Source organism: Bacillus rossius, chromosome 1, assembly GCF_032445375.1.
Source record: "Bacillus rossius redtenbacheri isolate Brsri chromosome 1, Brsri_v3, whole genome shotgun sequence".
Classification (NCBI taxonomy): domain Eukaryota; kingdom Metazoa; phylum Arthropoda; class Insecta; order Phasmatodea; family Bacillidae; genus Bacillus; species Bacillus rossius.
The window spans coordinates 346,521,216-346,542,603 of record NC_086330.1 but is presented as its reverse complement, the minus strand read 5'-3'; the positions used below and the strand labels follow the sequence as shown (position 1 = coordinate 346,542,603).

Here is a 21,388-nt window from a genome sequence, read left to right as displayed (position 1 = left end):
TGTGTATTCTTAACGCAATCAATTAACAACAAGTATAAAGACGGCTCTGACGTTTTTGGCCTAACATAGTTATAAACTATGTTATTATTTGTTAATTAAAATGTCCCAACAAATTAATTTAGAGCATTTATATTTAAAAAAAAGTTTGCATTGTTGTTTAATGGCGAGAAAAAATAGATTTTGTCTATTTTCTAAATAATAAGAAATGCGTACAAGTATATGTATATTCAAAGGCTTGGTTTATTCAAGTCGAGCATACCTTGGCCTTGAAGCCAAGCGGAAGTTTGATAAAAGAAAGAAAGGACGGGATTCTATTTTTAAAGCCACGCACTTAGGTGGCGACTACAAAACTGAAGAATGTGAAGGTGTAAACGGCAAGATGTCTATAGGCGAGGGGTGGAGATAAAGCAGACAAATAACCAAGGCGCGCTTCACGCGAACACGCCGTAAATTCCTCTAAAAGACCTCGTTATAGCCGTGTTCTCGCTATTACCGTGCTCGCTATAACGGGATTCTCCTGTAGTTATTTTTACTGTAAAACCCTCTCAAGAAAATTAATGAAAAATCTTACAAAATTTTCTTATGCGGGAAAATTTTTTTAATGGGTAAGTAAATAAGTATCATTTTCGTGGGTTCAATAGTTATGTTTTGAAACTGTACAGGAATTAACTCTACGTGACATAATTTACATGGTGAATATTTATTTCTGTAGGAAATACGTAATGTTAAAATCTTATCCGTTCTATGTTAAATGTAAAAATTTTTGATAACAACTTGACATGTAAAATATTGAAAAGAAAAACCAGCTTACACTTACTTTTTAAAACAGAGTTACAATGTCCATGGCTAAAAATTTCCTTTGATTTCTATTGTAGTCCATGGTTGTCGATGTTATTTTTTTCCGTTACGTTTTCATGATTAAACAAATACAGCTTTGAGTACTTGTATGTTCAGATGCCGAGCATAGTTCATGTTATGGATAGTTCTTAAGAATGTTTGTTCGCCATCTTATTTGTTTTGAATTTAAAGTGATGTAATTAGCATTAATTTACAAATGACAACCACTGAAAATCATGTTTAAAAGATGAGGCTGTTGTGTTATGGATCTTTGACTTCAACACAAGTATTTTCATGATGGTTAGGATATGTTGAAGTAAGTATTATGCAGTGTGTTTTGTTAGAAATAGGATGATTTTTTGTAATTTTGTGTTTATTTGGTGCTTATTTTAAAGGAAATATATTAACCCCAAAACTTATTAAAGAAGGACTCTTAATGTTAATGGTTTGGGAAACTTTTGGTGTTATATTATTCTGAAGTTTTAATCAGGAAAACATCATAAGATGTGTTTTCTTAATGGGTTTTACTGTAATTTACATGAATTATAATATTGGTAAAGTCATATGAAAATTGATAATTTCCTAGAAAAAAAATAAAAACATTCTCTTACCATAATCCTCAAGCAATTTTGTATGTGCTTAATATTCAGCTCCCAAATGTTGTTGCTATAATATAACTTTGTAAGAAAAACTGACTAGGTATCGATAAGGGGTTGAAGCACATCCCTATGCCTGAAAGTAACATTCTAGAGTGCTTTAATTTCTTGTATGAGAATTTAGACAGCGACATTTTGACATTCTGACAGCGATGCACTTTTTAAGTGGATAAAACTAACTAATGGCCTTTGGAAGGTTAATTCATACATGCCAAATGTATCGGGTAATGTAGATTCTACCTTAAAACAAGCTTTATTTTGTTCTATAACTAAATCAAGCTGGTGATAATCTTAAGGTATGTGTTTTTGTAGTGAACTCAGCAACGTCCCCATCCATGTCTCCTACGAAAGTGGCAGCACCTTCGCAGGTGACCACAGCCACCTCCCCTTCCCTGCCCGCCGCTCGTCCCCCCTCCCCCCTGCCACGGCCGGCGTGCCAGACGTTCAGTCACCCCCAGGAGAGCAGCCAGCAGCCGCCAGAGATGACCTTCGCTTCCTTTCAGCACGGCGGCCAGCCAATCATGTACGCTGCGTACAACGTCACGCCTGCCTACGAACAGAGGCACCCGGTGAGTGCTTGTTACCTTAACTCCTCTGATCCTCTGACTTCAACTCCTGGCCATATTGCAAACAACAGTGAAACTTCCCATTAATAATCTCCCGGAAAAATAACTTTCCATAAGTGGATATTCTAAGAAACGAATGCAGACGTCTATTTGGCATGTATGATACACTTATTGTGCTGGTTACCTTATATCTCCATTCACAGTTGACAAAAAATGCCATCTCACCCTACTGGTGCCTGGAAAGCAGCCAGCAGTGGCTGTCTGTTGTAAAGCATAGCTGTTGAATACCTGGTGAACCAATTTCAGGACCTTTAATACAATATTCTCACTTCAACTTAGCATAATTAAACATTAGCAAATGTTAAATAAAATAGTAGTACAGTAAAATCTTTTTGTTGCGACCCCATTTATTGCGACCACCTCTCTATTACAACCCGATTTCGAGGAACCATGAAAAAATTGCCGAAAATTGGACAGAAAATAAGTTTCTTGTGGTGAGTAGCGTGTTACTGCGTTTCTCTTGCCCAGTGCTGTACTGCCGTAGCAGCGCATATCTAAAAATAGATACCACTTCCTGTCGACCGCTGTCAGCGCTTGACAACCCCCATTCCACGTCCCTTTGCCGGCAGGGTGCAGATAAAGGCTTTTGTGGCAACGTGTTTACGTTTAGCTTTTTGCGATTGTCAAGTGTGGTACGCAGTTAAGGCAAAGCTACCTGCTGAATTTCTCTTGATTTTGATTACTATTGGTTGACAATGTTTGCTTAGTTTTTGAAGTCCGATTTGGTATATTTTCTGGCTTGAATTTGTGAACTATTGTTGGTGACTTATGCAGGTTTTTTCCCCCCCGATTTTGTAACTTAATAAATGTAATACCATTAAATATTAATTACTATTAATACAACGCAGGAAAAACCCTCCGGCCGCAGCGTGTAAACATGGTAGTTGGCCGTTCGCTCGCCCTTGCTCACCCTCTCCCCGTACCGTGCGCTATGGCCGATCTCGGATGCTGCTTGTACTTGTTAACAACCACGTTATCTGCTTCATTTTAACGAGGAGAGTAAAAATATATTAAAACTGTCAGCAAATTGATAAAAGCCTTGTGTGTCCGCAAAACAGGGCACAACGCTGGCCCGCCAGTTGTTTTCATTCAAAACGTGGCTAAAGAACTTGCATGGATCAGGCTGAAAACATCCGGCAATACGTGTAGGTTATCAGGAATCTTGTTATGAATTGAGATGTTATGTTTTTCGAGTAGATATACACAACGACCGACTGGATGCACGCACGCCTCGACTTGTTTTAACTGCCGCGGCGATGTTTATTTTGACAGCTCAAGCAATTATCTTTTCCCGTGGGTTGACAGCAAAAGGTCGCTTCACCCAGCATAAAAAAAAAAGGCTACGCCACTTATTCCCCACGCAGGAAACACACTGGCTGCCGTTTGTCTCCCCCGCATTTATCTTTCTTCTAACATTCCACGTCTCCCCACTCGCGCGAGCAATAACGAAGCGACCACGCATTGGGCCGTTTTGTGCTTTGTTTGGTGACAGTAGCTTGATTTTATTCGGTATATTCCTTTTCATAGGACCCTTGCTATTAAAATACATTTATATTTAAGTTTGAAAGCTTGTAAATTCCTTGCCAGAGATGACTGAACTAGAACTTGGTGTGAAAAGTGACATATTGTGACATGCTTTTTTTTGAGCGTGTTTGTTGGGGAGTCCGAAAATATTTACAACCCCTCCCTCACCACATTAGTACCCCATTCATAATAGCCAAATTTTACGGGAGAACGGAGGGTGAAAAGAGCATTCTCTCATTGAAGGTTTTTCAAAGGGGAGCGAAGTAGGGGTGTTATAAGGGAAGACACTAGATGGTTTGTGTGTCTGGGAAGGATGAGCTAGCCTTGAAGAATGTTAATGAGGGGAGGGGAGGGAGGGGTGAGCTTATGCATCATGAAGCCGCTGCCGCCAGCCAGCCGGGTGAGCTTCGTGTGCGCCCACTCGCGTTGCAGAACCTACCGCTGCCATATTTTTAAAGGAAATGTCCCATTTTTTTTTGTTATTCTTACATGAACATTATTGGAAGTATTAAAGCCGACACAAAAATACGCTGTGTGTTAAAATTAACACATTTTAATAATCTTTAATTTTTTTTTTTCTTCTGATTTTCACATTTTGGTCAAAATGTCCAATTTTTTGACGGTTCCCGAGAATGTATTCGTATAATCACTGCTTCGTTAAATCCGGGGTTCGTGACATCGGGGTTCTAGTGTATTTAACTACGGCAAGCAAGAAAACGTGCATGTAAACTAACCAGTAAAAATAAACTGTCTTTTGGCATATTTTCTTTAGAGGTGGCCTGTAGGGCGACGGACTTGTCATGAAGGTTGAAGTGGGTTTAAAGCAAAGCCGTCTAGCATTGTGAGTGACAGCATCCTGCCATTGTACGGCAGGTTTCTTAGGGAATAGTGTTTTGTGGGGGAGGGGGGTTGAAATCAACTGAAAATTTCTGAAAACATCTATTACGACCCTCCCTCTATTACGAACATATTCGTGGGAACCGTGAGGGGTTGTTTCAGAGAGGTTTGACTGTAGGTACTAAATACACGAACGTGCAATTTTTTAGGTTAGAAAGCTAAAAATTTTCAGAGATAACGTTCACATGATTTCAGACGGTTTATATTAATTGTGTGACTAAGAACTGTAACAAGTAGGTTTGTGCGAATATTTGAATTTTCGAATACAAATAACAAACTATTTGTATTCTATTCAACCTCAAATACTAACACTTCAAAATAATGAACATTCGTTCCTACAAATATTTTACATAGGATACCTCATGAGTTTGTCCTATACCAATGTTCATTGTTGAGGTTAAGTCATTTCTTAAATATAATACCTTTTTTTTTTCTTTTTTTTGATGATACTTCATAATCAAAAACAAAAACATTAAGCAATGTTTTAAATATGCATTAAGTATTCAAATTTTTTTTTTAATACTGTCTTATTGAACAGTAATGGAAAAATTGTGTGAATTATTCAAAACAAAAGTATGTTTGTATTTAAAACTTGAAAAAATGTTTATATTAATTTTGTCACATGCACCAGAAATGGAAAAGAAAAAATAAACTTCAACAATCATGAACCACAACACCACAACAAGGACACTCCATTGCCATGGCCATTAAAAGAAGTAAACGTCATAGTTACAATGCCATATAAATCTAAAGTTACAATCGATCTAACACCATGCACGAAAGTATCAGCATACTTGCTGCATGTATCTTTGATGAAACGGACATTGCAACTCAAAATTATATAAATAAAAATGTAATGAATGGTTTAAGATTCCAGGTGAAATTAGCAGAAATTGTGTTTTTTAAGAGTTTAAGTATGTAAATATGAGCACATTTTATCACTAATTTGAGAATACAGCATTTGAAAATAAGATTCACTTTTTTTTGTGAACAGGATTGCATTGAATTTCATGGTATTTTTCGGTTCGTGAAAATTTTCTGGATAAGCATGTAAAGCAACAGGTTCTGGAAAATAGGCAAATTCAAGCTGAAATGAAAGGTTAGTTGGTTTGGTTAAGTTAAGATAGGTTAGCTGCATAATTAAAAACACAATTTTTAATTTCATTATTTAAATATTTTAACAAACATTTTCCATATTATTTAGCTGACAACCTAATCAACCTTATTCTTAAGTATTATTTGTCTAATTTTCCAGAAGATATTCTATGATGTGAAAAAAAAAAATGTTGTGGGCTTTTAATTCTTACTATTTAAATTCAATATTTATGTTCACAAATAGTTTTGTATTCTTATTTGAATCTAACCAAACTGATATTCGCAAGGCCTAGTAATGAGGCATCAAAAATTACCTAAAATGCAAGTTAGAAAAAAGTCTACTGGAAATAAAAGTTTAAGTGAATTACAGCACCATTATGTGACTTTCGTGCTTTGTAAGACACCCTGTTTTTATGCATTCTATATTATTAAAAGGATTTGGCACATGCAGTAGCCAGTGTTATCTTATTTTACACACATATCAAAAACTCAAAACTGTTAATATGTGTCTTCGTAGTCTTTCCCCATTAATTATTATCATGTTTTGACAAGGGAACAATGTAATGTAGAGGGGATTTTGGCCATGACAAGAAAGGAGAAAACTTGGGCAATCTCCTCTCTCAGCATTCCAGGTTGTTTTATTTATTTATTTTTTTATTTATTTATTTATTTATTTGTAATTGTAACATGCCAACCAATAGGACAAAGCCTTTAAGTAATGGTTGGCACACAATTAGATACATATACACACACAATAATAAACATAAATGAAAAACACAAAACAATACAATATAATACATATAAAAACAAAACACACACACAACGAAAGACAATAAAACAAAATTCAAACGTTACAATTTAGACAATTTAGAACTAAAACACACATGATCATTAAGAACTAAGGAAAATAATCAAGTCTTTATCAAATTTATTAAAATTGGTTATTAGCCTAAAGATAAGATCATTATTTCTGTTAACTGTACATAAAGTGGAAGTTAAACAACTGTTAAAAGGAGGTACTCTTAAACCGGTGTTGTCAAGTATATATTTACAGTTTAATTTGTTAGTATAACAGTTTTTAATGAAAATAGAGTCAAGTAATTCTCTTCGACTTGAGAGAGATATCAGATTGGGTAGACGAAGATGTTTTTGATTAATAATATTTATTAATTTATTCTGTATGTTTTCAATTTTCATATTATCGCACGTTTTGATGTTGTTCCAAATTACTGAGCAGTATTCTAGTTTAGACCTAATTAATGCTAAATAAAGTGAGAGGATAGAATCAGTTTTTGTAGCATAACATGTAACATATTTAATTAAAGTTAATGTTCTTCGGGAACTAGAAATTAAATGTTGAACATGTTGGTGAAAGAACAATTTAGAATCTAGAATGATACCTAAATCTTTGAGAGAAGAGGATTTCTGAATTAAGGTGTTGCCCAATTTATAATCGTATTTGATAGGAAGTTATTTTCTAGTAAAGGATATTATTTTTGTTTTGCCTTTGTTGAGGGTCACAAGATTTGCTTTACACCAGTTATTAATTTCATTAATGTCAGTTTGTAATAATAAACAGCCATTAAAAGAGAAAATTTTTCTACTTATTTTTAGATCATCTGCGAATAGAGTGCTAGAAGAATGATTCAGAATTTGAGTAATATCATCAATAAATATGTTAAAAAGTAAAGGAGACAAGGTACCACCTTGAGGAGCTCCAGAACTAGCTATAAAATTTGAAGAATTTGAGTTTTTGATAGATACAAAAAAAAGTTCGATTTTTAAGGTAGCTAGAAAACCAATTAACATAATTGTCACAATGACCGAAATTATGTAACTTGCCTAATAGTAATGAATGGTTTACAGTATCGAAAGCTTTAGCAAGATCAAAGTAGCAGGCATCTACCTGACCCCTGCTAATGACTTCATTAAAAATAGGATTGAGAAAAGTAATTAGATTGGTGGCTGTGGTCATTCCTGATCTAAAGCCATGTTGATTACTAGATAAACAATTTTTTAGTTGGAAATTAGTGATTTTAAAAACTATTTTTTCAAAAATTTTAGACAGACCATTTAATAGTGATATTGGTCTATAGTTAACCACATTTAATATGCTTCCGTTTTTATGAATTGGAATGACTTTTGCAATTTTCCATTTATTTGGAAAAACTTGGGTTCTTAAACTAGTATTAAATAAATGTTTTAATAGGGGTACTAATAAATGTGAACAGCCTTTCAGAATAAAATTAGGAATCCCGTCGGGTCCTGTAGACATTGATGATTTTAGAGCCCTTATGCCCCAAAGCACAAGGCTGTCAGAAACAGAGGGAACAGATATTGTATCAAGGAATGAATTTAAGGTGGGAACTTGGTAATTGACATTAGAGGACACATAAACACTTGAAAAGTATTCAGCAAACACATTAGTCAACACCACTGGATCACTAGATACAACATCATTAACTTTTAACGAATGCTGTTCATGATAACCGTTTTTTATTCATTTGACATAGCGCCAAAACTTCTTAGGGTTGTTCTTGATATTATTGTTAGTGGTTCTGGTCCAATTTATTTTATCATGCTTGATAAGATTTTTGGTTTGTTATCGAAAGAATGAAAATTTAGTATAATAGTACATATTTTTGTTTCTTCTGTAAAGTTTGTGAAAATGTTTCTTGGATTTTAAAGCTTGAATTAAGTCTTTTGAAAACCAAACAGGGTATTTAGATGGTTTGCTAATGAAAACGGGGATGAATTCATTAATATTGTGACATATACAAGCAAGGCCGCCGAGAGGGGGGGGGCAAAAGGGGCAAATGCCCAGGGGCTCGGTAGCCTTAGGGGCCCGGGCGCCCAGCTGGGGAAATTAAATGGCTGGAAAAACATTTTCCCCCTGCTATTAAAACATCTTGTACAAAATATATATATATTGTTTTGTGTGTTCCTAAAACTACAGTCGATAACCAATAACCTAACCGAGCAGTAGGTACTTGTAACATTCAGTTCACACCAAAATACTTGCGTAGTAGCAGAAACGGGAACGTTACAGGGACGTCGGAACAGGGGGGCAGCAGGGGCGAGTCGCCCCCGTGCTGTTTGCATGGGGGGACGAGAGTAGCATTTCGCCCCCCTCCTTTTCCCGGAATAAATGTTTGGTCGTAGTAGTATTTTTCTCAACCTGTAGTTACAAATGTTGCATTGGTGATCACATTGATTAGAAAATCAAATTTATGATTGTCAATATACTGTAAAATGATTGCAAATTCCTAGATGGTATTTTATTTAAATTGTACTACATCTAATGTCAGAGTAGTATTTAATACATACTACGTCATCAAATTCTTGGAATGGTATATTTAATATTTTGGTTCGGAAACTCATTAAATAGCACAATTTTGTATCTAAAATTCCAAATTTTTCCGGGGGAGGGCCTCCGGACCCCCCCCCCCCCCCCGCTCTATGACTGAGGTAAGTGTGATACATCTGTTCGGCCCCCCACTAATGAAAACATTCCAACGTCCCTGGAACGTTATAAATAATTAATATGCATTACAAATTTTTCAATGTAATGAACGTGGTTCAGTGTGTTTGATGTTTTCGAAGTAATAAAATTGATTATTACTTTACATTATTTTAATAATATTTACTTTCAGAATAAATTATTATTCTTATGTATTTTAAAAACTCATAATAATGCAATTTCTGATTACCATTTAAGTTTTTTTTTTTTTTTTTTTTTTAAAAAGCAACATATACATCAAAATTATTATTTGTATTTTGATGGGATTAACAATGTAAAAGTGCACTGAAATTATACATGCAAATGCTCTCTCTTTTTTTTTTTTTTGCGTAACTAGAAAATCGTTATGTATGTTCAAAGTTCAAATGAAGGATGCAATTTTACGATACCATATATATTTATGGTATATGTAGTACGTAGTAGTGGTATGCAAAAAAAAAAGGAAGGGGGCCTACTACCCCAGCTGCCCAGGGGCCCACAAATACTCTCAGCGGCCCTGTATACAAGTAGTTAATTGATAACAAGATAGTTAACATCAGTAGATTCATAGAAATTTGACCAGTCATAGTTTTTAACAGCATTGTAAAGACCAAGATAGTCACCATTTATATAGAGAGCTAGTTTTGATTACCAGTCCCACATGTGTGCAGTAAAGATGTAGATATGAATTTTTCAATTAGGCTGTTTACAAAGGACATTGATTCACACACAGAGTTGGCTAGGAGTTGCACACTATTGCAACGGGTCAGGAAATATGCCCAGATTTTTTACACGCAAGTTTTTTTGTTTGGCTGGCTGCTTCCTGTGCAATGAAACAAATTTCTTACTGTGTGAATAGTTGTGTACATATGGTTTTCAAACTAAAGGCAAAAATAAAATTTGAAATTATTGAATTTTTATTGGTTACTACCAAAGCTTCGCGGATGCCATATAGTAACCACATTTCCATTGGCCCAACCAAGTGCAAAAAAGCACCTCTTATACAGGACATAGCCAATAAAAGTGAAACAAATTGTGCAGATAGTTACCACTAATTCATCAAGCAAATGAGTATTTCCATAAAACAGGTATATTACTTGTTTTATAATAATAATAATGTTTCTTGTTCTGTGTGTGTGTTCTTTTTTTTTTTTAAATATGGATTAATGTTAAAAATGTAAAACATTTCTTGTTTTGCCCAGTCGTAATTTATACCTCCAAAATTAAAAATAATGTTCTACAATATGTATATGTATATATTTTTTTATAACTTCATCAGGACTCTTGTGTGTGATGGAAGTGGCTCGAGCGTTACGGGCAGAGGCATTGCAGGATGGCGGCGGCGTGGCGATGTCTGACCTGAGCGGCTACTTCATGGGACTGAGCATGCTGGACCAGCGAGGGGGTGGCGACGGGCCACCGTCGCTGTCGTCCGTGCCCTACCACCCCCAGCCCCCCACTCCCACCGCAGCTCCTGCGTACTGGCAGCCCACCCCCGCCCACCAGTCTAGTCTGCCCGTGAGTACCACCCAGCAAACCTTGTTCATAGGACTCGCTTTTATTTGTGTAATAAGCTAAACTTAGCCAGTTTCATCACAAAAGTTTTTATTTATTTCATATGTAACATGGCATACATAATTCCTGCCCCCTGCTACTAATAATTCCCCCTTCATGTGTCATAATTAATTTATTCTCAGTTTCTTCTGTTATGCATAGTCATTTAAGGTATTGTATTGTGCTTCAATATTAACTAGTGGTGCACCGATGCGTATACCGATTAATCGTAATCGGCGATTATCTTAACGATTACTTTGCCGATTAGTTACGTCCCGGCGTAATTAAGTAGGTTTTTACCGTGTAATATTTTGTTACAATTTTAGGATGAAATACGGTAATATTTGTATATATTACAAAATTCATCTAACTCCGTCAGATCTTGATTACAGATATTTCGTTAAGTTTAATAAATCTCATTGCCTCGAACAATAAAAAATACATTTTTCCTACACGTTTATTTACGTTTCATCTTTTGTTCTGTCTTTTGTTTAGTGGCCTTGTACATTACTTATAGCCAGAGACGTAAAATAGATGGCACGCAATCAAAATACCACAAGCAGTTGCAGTGGATTCTATGGCAATCGATCTTTTCGAGTCGTAGTAGCAGTTCAAAATCGCTGTCCCGATACCTTCTAGAGTTTATCACTGCGTTTTACCAACTCGTTATGGGCGTCTTTGGTAACATTATCCGTTATGTTATTTGTATTTGACGTGAAAAGTGAAAAAGTATTTATAATTTTATATATTCAGTCAACATAAATAAAATCACATGTGCTAGAATTGGTTTTGTGTCATTTTTATATAATCATAGTAAGATGGCGAGTAGGGAGAAATAAAGTGAAGTGTGGAAACATTTTTCTATAAACTCAAGTGAATAAAATAAAGCAACATGTTTACATTGTTAAATGGTAATTTCTCGTGGTGGTGGTGGTAGTGGACTGACCAATCAGCAGGGATATACTTAATGAAATTGGCTCAAACAAAAATGACATAGACATCATGGAAAAGAAAATACCGTACATTTATTTATTTATTTATTTATTCAATTTTTGTTCTGTAGATCCCATATAGAGGTAAGGACTCCGGGATATAGAACAAGTCAATTAATACAAATATATACATATGTACAAACATGTGAATGACCCAAGAGCATAGAACTGACAGTTTATAGCTGAAATGATATAACGGTTCGTTATAGACAAAATAAACAGTTCAACGCCGATTGCAAATTTTGATGTTTTTTATTATTTTTATTTTTCTAAACAGAATGCCCCGACGAATCCAAACACTTAAAATAGTTCATTCACTCGTTCCACACATCTATCTGCCGTCGAAAACTGCTGGTAGCTCGCATGACGAGAAATTACCGGAAAATAATCGCGTAGATTGAGTCCTTCAGTAATCTTTTACTGCAAGTACAAGAAAATGGGACGACCTCGAAGAGAACCGCACCCAGCGAAAACGAATTCCGCCCCGAGCCAACATGCCTACGAAGGTGGCCGCAATTTCTAATTAAATTATATCCAAAACGAAAAAAAAGAAAATTAGGTTGATTTAAATATAGGCCTGGCTCCAACCACCAACGTGAAATGATCTCTTCGTAAATTACATGATAATTTAGCGAGAAGCCATCGAACGCGACCTACTCGTCCAGCGTTCGACAGACGACTGGTGATCTCGTGAACTCGTCTCCTCCACGCAGGGAGTAGACGTCACATGACCTCACCGACCAATCACACGCACGCTTCATTCACTCTTACAGATACAAGCCAATCACAGAACAAGTTATAACACATGAAAAAACCTTTTACATACATAACTATGGGCTTCCCCTGATCTGTCTCTTTTCAATTTCACATCGAAATCGGGGACTTCCATTCTCGTTCTCTCTCCCACACCGTGAGAGAGCAGTTATCACTAGGTTCCCATGCAGGGGGGGAATTACCGTCTTTATCTCGGTTGGCGGGGAAGCACTGTTCCTTTCTCACTCACACTTACATGTCTCTTATGCCTCTCTCTTTCTACACTTCAGACACAGTCCCGTGTTCTAGAATTATTCCACACGTTAATGAAAATTAAGAACAATAATTATAATACGAATTACTTTACAAAATTAAACTTATTGAGAAAAACATGAAAAAGTAGGCCTAACCACGTAAAAATCTAGAACAGCGACTCCTTTGTGAATAATTACATAAAAATTACTAATGATAGAAAATGTCTGTTAAAACACAAAATACCTTCTTAAAAACATAGCAAGTGAAAAATATCAACCCTAAAATATATAACAAACGGTAAAATATCATTAGAAAGACTTTTTAAGAAATATTTACATTCATGAAAATAGTTTAAAAGAAAAATTATTTATATTGGAGGGCAGGGTTCTGCAATGTTACAATGATTTGTGAAGATATGCGACCTTACGTGATAGTCGATAATAATGCTAGTTTTCCGCAACAAAAACTTACCCATTGTAAATTACAATTATTAGACTGTAGTTCAAGTTGTTTACAATAACAAATATAAATAGAAGTTAATTTCATTTACAATTTGCAATGACTTAATACTTAATAGTATATTTTATATTTTTTTAAATTGTTATTATAACGGTATTCTCAACTTTACCTAATCTTGTTATTAAATTCACACTGGAATAAAAAATTTTGTGTGCATTATTTTACTTTAAAAAATTTGTTCATTATAATCGGTAACTGAATCGGTATCTGCCGATTATTGCTCTCATAATCTGTAATTGAATCGGTAATCGGCAAAGTTATATTGGTGCACCACTTAACTATTACTATGTCTTTTAATTACATTTTTTGCAATTTGAAAGCATCCTTTGGGCAGTAAAACTGTAACATTTTAGAAGTTTTAAAAAGAAAAGAAGACACTGGTGAGACATGAGCGCAACGACTTGTTGCCAGCAAGTTTTTTGATGCCTCAAGTAACACCAGCCAATCAGAATGAACCTTGTGGTATGATATGTCTTTCCAGACTTTCAGAGAAAAATTCTAGCAGCATATTATTCGCTTTATGGTATGTTCCTGGTTCTGTATTGTGATTGGTCAGTTGACATGCGATTGCCTCCCTGTTTTCACCTTTGTAAGGGGAGACAACCTTGTTAATTAAGTTATTGCTTGATTGTCACAGTGTGTGGTCATGTCGTCTGCAGCTCACTGATAAAATGAGCTGAGTTACGAATAGAGAATTTAACGTCTGCTGTTCGGGGCCTGGCTGAATATTAACTTTTTTTTATTCTTTTTGGACATTTAACTAGAAATATGACCCCAGGGGTCAGCATCAGCCCACAGCGACCGTAGTCACTCTCGTGGGACATCTGTGGGTTAGTATCTTTGTTCAACATCAAACAAAGGAACTTAAATTTTTTTTCTAATCGAGTGACGAGCTACAGTGAACATGTGATATTTCATCTGGACCTGTTATGTAAGTTGTGAGAGTATGGAGAAATTCAAAATGTCTACTATAGAAAAAAGTTGAAAATTCTTAAGTTGACTGGTACTTAATTGAAACAAAAAAAATTTTAATGTTGGATGTTGCTTTTGAGGACTTTTTGCGTTTGGTTTGTGGACAGCCGTCGCAAGGACCACAGCAGCCAGTTCCTATGTACTTCGTTCCCCCTCCACCGCCGCCGCTCGTGAACGCGTCGCCGCCCCAGCAGCAGAACGGGGGCTCCTCTTCGGCCCCGAGCACCCCACGCTACGTGACGGCCCCGTCGTTGTCTGCGTTCCAGCAGGTGCCGTCCAATGGCTCAGCAGTCTGCCACCCTGCTGGCCAGCCACATCACCAGGACCGCAGTCACGGGGGTAGGTGGTCGTCCTCGGCCCGCTGGCCGTCACTCGCAGTTGTGCGTTCACCTAATGTTTTTAAGTGATTTGTTGAATCAGGTTATCCCTGAATCTAAGTCTAGTGTTCAGATTTGGGAATAAAGTATGAGTAAAAATCCTGAAGCATAAATTTTGAAGAAACATGAAAGCACTATGGAAGAGTACCCATTAAATGTGAACCGTAACCCGCTAGCAAACTTGAAACACTGTACTTAAATGAAAACCAACAGTAACTATGCGCTCTGGACAAACTAAAAATGCTGGCAGTGCAGTAACGCGACTTAGATGTCAAGGTCAAAAATTGGAAGCCACCCAAGAAATGTACATGTGAGTGTCCCGATTGATGCCAGATTACAGAATGTGCCAGACTCTCGTATTCCAGATAAAAGACTTTTCCTGTACTTCATGCATATTTCACGTAACATCTTTTATGCAGTAGCTGCCACTTCCTTTGCTGTGTCTTGCCGCTTCGCAGAGGCCAGTACTTTTTACTGTGATTAAATACGTGGAATTAAAATGACAATAAGCAGTCATGGGCCTTGAGTTTTGACCAAATGAGAGCTTGTCTGTAACTTATAAACATTCTAAAAAGTAGAGATAGGTCGGATCCGGTTCTCGGTTCCGCAAGTTCTCAGCAAATTAACTGGCATCAAAAATATAATGTTGGTACCGTTGCCGGTACTATGGAGAAAGTATAACAGTTAATACTTTCACCGGTAAAATGCAATGGTATATTGCCAGCAACCAACATGCACACATCTTTTAACTTCACTTCAGGCAACAAGTGTGTGGTTGTGCTGACAAGTGAATGGTTCGTAAAGCTTTTAAAATTGCAGGCGACACTGATGACAAAGGGCAGTCTCCCCTTCCCTCCCTACACTCTCTTGCTCACTGTTAGCCTGCCCACATGGAAAGATACCTCCGGCAGGAAGTGTCTTGTCCCTCTTTTTACCAGCAGACAGGAATGACCATTTCAACTACAAGTAGACCTATAGAAAAATATAATTTTAAAACTTTTCAAAAAATAAACTGACATGATTTAAAGTTGTCTTTCAGCATTTAAAACAAAAACTTCCTTTGTTCTGTTCACTTGCCCTTCCTCTGAAAACCTTCAAGGCCACAAGACCGGTACTTTACACTGTCTCTCTCATTCCTCCAGCACTGGCTGGCAGAGTTTTTCCATCACTCTCACCCTCCTTCTCCAATAGGATGTTTTTTCCTTCATATGCCCCTCTGACATGCCTGGCCACACCAGCCTTCAGCACTTCCACCCCAGTCAACTAAATTTTTCCGAGTCACAGATTTTCAAGCCAAAATATAATTCCATTATTCTGAAGAGTTGGGTTTCACAAGACAAAGGGTTCTTTCATTATTTCATGGATATAACTATTCACTTTTATGAAATAAGTATTAAAAATCGCTTCCCTGTAAATGTTTTTTTTCTGTAATTGGAATTATTTTTTTGTATAATTATTAATGTTATATTTATATAAATTACCGTGTCACTTGGCTTGTTACATATGTCCTTTAACTAAAGAAATGTATTTTTTACCCAATTATTCCTCCAATTTCACCCAAAAAATTTTAAAACTTGCTACTCAAGAAATTTCTGGGTGTCTACATGATATGTACCTGTTAATTTTGGTGTTCCATCCCTTACCCATTATAATACATACATTACTTGCTACTCCAGTATTAGTTTTTATTATTTATTTTTTATAAATTAATTAATCTCTTGTGAAAAAATATTTACATTTTTTCAAGAAATTGTCTATTGGTGTGCCTAAATTAAATATTAAATACTGATCTAGCAAAATAAAAAATTAAAAAAGCTGTTAGTTTGCTTTACTAGATATTGCTGCACCACAGGATGTAGGCACAGTGCTGCTCCAGCATCTAGTGACACATGAAGCAACTGAGCTACTTAGGAGCTTGGTGACTTATTCGTGGTCTAATTATGGTACAGTAGGTCGCTCATGAGTCATGTTAAACAAATACACCATTTATAAGGGTATACCTACTGTATCTTTGGTGAGACTTGAAATTGTGTGGAGGTTAACCTGAAACTAAGAACCGAATACCAGAAACCAATTTTTTAAGAACTGGAACCGAGAAAAAAGTAGAACCGACATCACTACTAAAAAGGTTAAACACTTAAGATTGACCCTAAATGTGATCTGGCATTCTGGAATGTACATCTGTAAAGACTGGTAGAATTGATTTTTAATAAAGCTGTGGAGGGTGGGGGATTATGTTTCGGAAAAACTTCCCGTTGGAAATGGGACAGGCAATTAGTTTTCACGAACCGCAAACCATCACAAACTAAGGCTAGATTCATTAAAAAAAATTTTTGATAACCTTGTAAATAAAAAAAGCCTAATTTGTTAAATAGTGAAAAAATTAGGTAAAATTAAATCTTTTACTGATTAGTCATTCCTTTTGGTTATTTGCGATGGTCACGTACCCTTTTAGCAATATTAAGGACCCTGAGTAGTCAGGCGTATCAGTGAGGCGGGATTATAAGAGCAACACTCGCAGGTATTTCTAGCTTGGTATCGCCGCTTGAGAGCAAGGCTTTGGACTGGTGCACAGTCTTCTCATCGTGCATAGGAAAACTATGAAATATGAGTGATAAACATAACATAGACGTGGAGAAATAAAGATAAAAGCATATTGCAAGTCCCTTGAGTTTTAATGAATCTGTACTGGGTGTTTCATGTCCAAAAATTATTCCCAAAACATACATTTTAACCATTATTACTCTTTTAAAACCGCAGTTTAAAAATAAAATTGGAAAACAAATTACTCATCTACCCATAGCGTATTCCTAATAGCTAATAGCTTTTCGTAAACAGACACCACTTGGATATCTTGAACAGTTTATAAATTGCATGGTTTCTTCTGTAGCTCTGTATGTGTGCCCAGGTAGGCGGGCCCCTTAAAAACACATTTACAGCTAATTTTCTCTCAAATCTGGCACTTTAATTTACGTTCACTTATTTTATTTGGCTTGAAGAGTCGCAGTGTCTATATTGTAATGGATAAATGCAGCAAGTAATGTACTACTGTGTGAACAAGGTGGTAGATAAATCGTAACTATCAATTTAAACATTGTTTTAACTAACATCCTTGCATTTGGTCTGTAATACCTAAACATAACAGTTTTTTTTTGTTTGTTGGAGGGGGGGGGGGGGGGTTGACATTTTCCTTCTCCCACTCTCCCTCCCAAACCTCCAAGCCTTTATACCGGTAAATGTTATGAAACACATTGATAATGGTTTCTTAAAGGTTTAAAAAATTTTAAATATCTGTATTTTCAATCGTAGACACACGTTGTTTCCCTACTATTTGAGACAGTGGAGGAATCTTAGATTATTTTTTTATTTGTTTTAGATTTAATAATGTGCTTGTTTACTATCATGCCTGTGAATATCTTTATGCCACTGTCTATAGTTTTGAGTGTAAAGTGCTGAAAATGGTGCGTTTTTGATGGCATACCTGTACTGATGTACGTTAAAGAGTGCTTCCTTTTTTTGAAATAGTTTAGTGAAAACAATGTTAACAAATGAGAATGTATACTACGGCAATAAAATTGGGAAACAGAAAAAAATTAATAGTGTGCTCAATATTTCGAGAAAAATAAGTTCTCCACTTTCCCCTGAAAAATCTGAATCCCACCCAGCTTTACTTGGCAACAACTGACGTGCAGTGTTGTGTTGTAGGGAGCTACGTGCCGAGCTACCCAGTGGCAGGCCACCTACCTTCGGCACCAGGCGGCGGTGGGGACTGTGTACCGTACTACCCTCAGTCATCCATCCACATGCTTTACACCCCAACCAGCATGAATGTTGGCACGTGAGTTCTTGTTGCCATGCCTTTGTTGTATTCATTATATTTTGTTACAAATCATGTCTGTGTTTAGGTTTAAAAATTTACATGGCTGGCTATCATCTGTAACCTTTTTTTTTATACAGTAAAACCTTTTTGTTGCCACCCCATTTATTGCGACCACCTCTCTATTACAACCCGATTTCGAGGAACCGTGAAAAATTGTCGAAAATCCGAAGAAAATCTGACAAAATAAGTTTCTTGTGGTGAGTAGTGTGTTACTGAGTTTCTCTTGCCGAGTGCTGTTGCCGAGTTGCTCGACTTGTTTTAACTGCCGCAGCGATGTTTATTTTGACAGCTCAAGCAATTATCTTTTCCCGTGGGTTGATAGAAAAAGATCGCTTCACCCAGAATTAAAAAAAAAAGGCTACGCCACTTATTGCCCACGCAGGAAACACACTGGCTGCCATCTGTCTCCCTCGCATTTATCTTTCTTCTAACATTCCACGTCTCACCTCTCGCGCGAGCAATAACGAAGCGACCACGCATTGGGCCGTTTTATGCTTTGTTTGGTGACAGCAGCTTGATTTTATTCGGTATATTCCTTTTCATAGAACCCTTGCTATTAAAATACATTTATATTTAAGTTTGAAAGCTTGTAAATTCCTTGCCAGAGATGACTGAACTCAAACTTGGTGTGAAAATTTACATATTTTAACCCCTCCCTCGCCGCTTTAGTACCCCATTCATAATAGTCCAATTTTACGGTAGAAGGGAGGGTAAAAAGTGCATTTTCTCACTGAAGGTTTTTCAAAGGGGAGCAAAGTAGGTGTGTTATAAGGGAGGACACTAGATGGTTTGTGTGTGTGGGAGGGATGAGCTAGCCTTGAAGAATGTTACCGAGGGGAGGGAGGGGTGAGCTTATTCGTCATGATGCCGTTGCCGCCAGCCAGCCGGGCGAGCTTCATGTGCGCCCACTTGCATTGCAGAACCTACAGCTGCCATATTTTTAACGTAAATGTCCCATTATTTTTTTGTTATTCTTACATGAACATTATTGGAAGTATTAAAGCCGACACAAAAATATGCAGTGTGTTAAAATTAACAGATTTTAATGATCTTTCATTTCGTTTTTTTTTTTTTTTAATTTTTTTTTCTTTCTGATTTCACATTTTGGTCAAAATGTCCAATTTTTTGACGGTTCCCGAGAATGTATCCGTAAAATCACTGCTTCGTTAAATCCGGGGTTCTAGTGTATTTAACTACGGAAAGCAGAAAACGTATATGTAAACTAACTAGTGATGGTTCGAATCCCATTTTTCTCGAATCCGAATCTCGAATCCGAATCCCAAACAGTACCTCGAATCCAGTTCTCAAGGGTTAATTATAAAATAATTTATAAGTTAAGAGAAAAAACTAAACATTATGCAGAATTATTTAACCCTTTAAATTTTTATTTTAAAAAACAAGGATTTTGACACGGTCTGGATCAAGACGATTCCGTTTTTGGTCACATATGTTTCCTGCAGTGCTGAACAAACGTTCAGAGAACACTGTTGCAGGTGGTGAACACAAATATTTTTTGGACAACTTATGTAGCCTGGGTGAACACGCAGACTGAGTTTTCCAGTATTCAAGAATGTTTATTTCTGGGTTAACTGTAAGATCACGTAAGAATCTGGTCACTTCATCAATTGCTGTAGAATCCGACTTGGTGGATTTAAGGCATTCAGGCATTATCTGTGAGTACACTGATTCATGTATCCACGGAAATCAGAAAACGAAATTCAACATCCGACGGAACAATATTTTGTAGTTACCAACTTGACATTTGTTTAAAGTCCCAAATGAAGGTAAACGCTTTCCTGAAATATTTAATGGAAACTGATAGGCGCCATCTTGGCTTCAATGGTTTTAGGCCATAAGAAATATTGTTGTGCATCTTTTAAAATTAAGCCTCACTAAAGCATAGTCATTAATATGCCCGAAGTTAAAAGTGACGGGGTGTTTTCTCTAGTTTACCCATTAAAATTTTTTATATTAATATTAGTTATTTTTTATGGTGCTCAAAATGATTGGCTTACAAATTCATTGAATTCAATGAACTGAAAATTTTGGAAAACATCTATTACGACCCTATTCCTGGGAACCATGAGGGGTCGTTTCAGAGAAGTTTGACTGTATGCAATTTCAGACTTATGAGATGGCCATCTTCCCATCGTGTTAATAAATCTACTGAACGTATATAAAAAATTTAAAAAGAAATTTTTTTCCAGATGTTGAATTTATTCAGACATTTATCAATTTTGTTTTTTTGTTCTATATTTTAAAATGACAACATATTACATTTATGTTATTTATACAGAAATCTTTGTATTTAACCCATTCGCTCACTTTATTTTTCACTACAAACTCGGCCCTTTTACACCAATTAATTTAGTCCAAAATTACAAATATTATCATGAGAAAAATTACTAGTTAAAAAATTGTTTTGATTACAACATATTAAAATTTATTTTAAGAACCACTTATTACAGAACTGTGCATAGATAAATTAAACATATCAAACCATAATTAAGAGTCAATAATTGGTTTTTGTATGATAAATCTCAAAACATTCTGGCACGTGAAGTGCAACCACACAGCGCTTGTATTCCCACCATGTTTCACTCCTTTTATTATGAGCACTGCACACAACACAACGTCTGGATGGGTTTTGCTTGCCAGGATTCGGTGGAATGAATCTTGGGAAATGAGCCCAGTGAGCAGCTTGAAGCCTCATTGGAGTGTCACCCGCAGATCTGCGTCCCCGCCGTTGATAGTGTGGCAAAGTCAGTGATGCCATCAGTTCTTCCATGACATCAATTCTGAATGCACTGTACTTGGCCTTTTTTCCAGTAACTGACATCCACAGCAAATATGTGTTGTAAAGTGTCATGTCTATTACATAAAAGAAAACTGTTTTGTAACCTTTTACGTACCGCCGCATGATGGGAAAGGATGCTAACTGTTGGTCCTGCT

General features: G+C 36.3%; 1 protein-coding gene across 12 annotated transcripts in view; it reads left to right on the top strand.

Moving 5' to 3' along the window:
- The window catches only part of LOC134528179 (cAMP-regulated phosphoprotein 21), a 183,065-nt gene that overhangs the window by 127,993 nt on the left and 33,684 nt on the right, over positions 1–21,388 (top strand). For all 12 annotated transcript variants that reach the window (XM_063361557.1, XM_063361560.1, XM_063361558.1 and 9 more), the window contains 4 exons: positions 1,806–2,062; positions 10,467–10,652; positions 14,287–14,518; positions 18,262–18,394. In XM_063361557.1, coding sequence (XP_063217627.1) covers positions 1,806–2,062; positions 10,467–10,652; positions 14,287–14,518; positions 18,262–18,394 — 808 coding nt within the window. The remainder of the gene's footprint in view (positions 1–1,805; positions 2,063–10,466; positions 10,653–14,286; positions 14,519–18,261; positions 18,395–21,388) is intronic.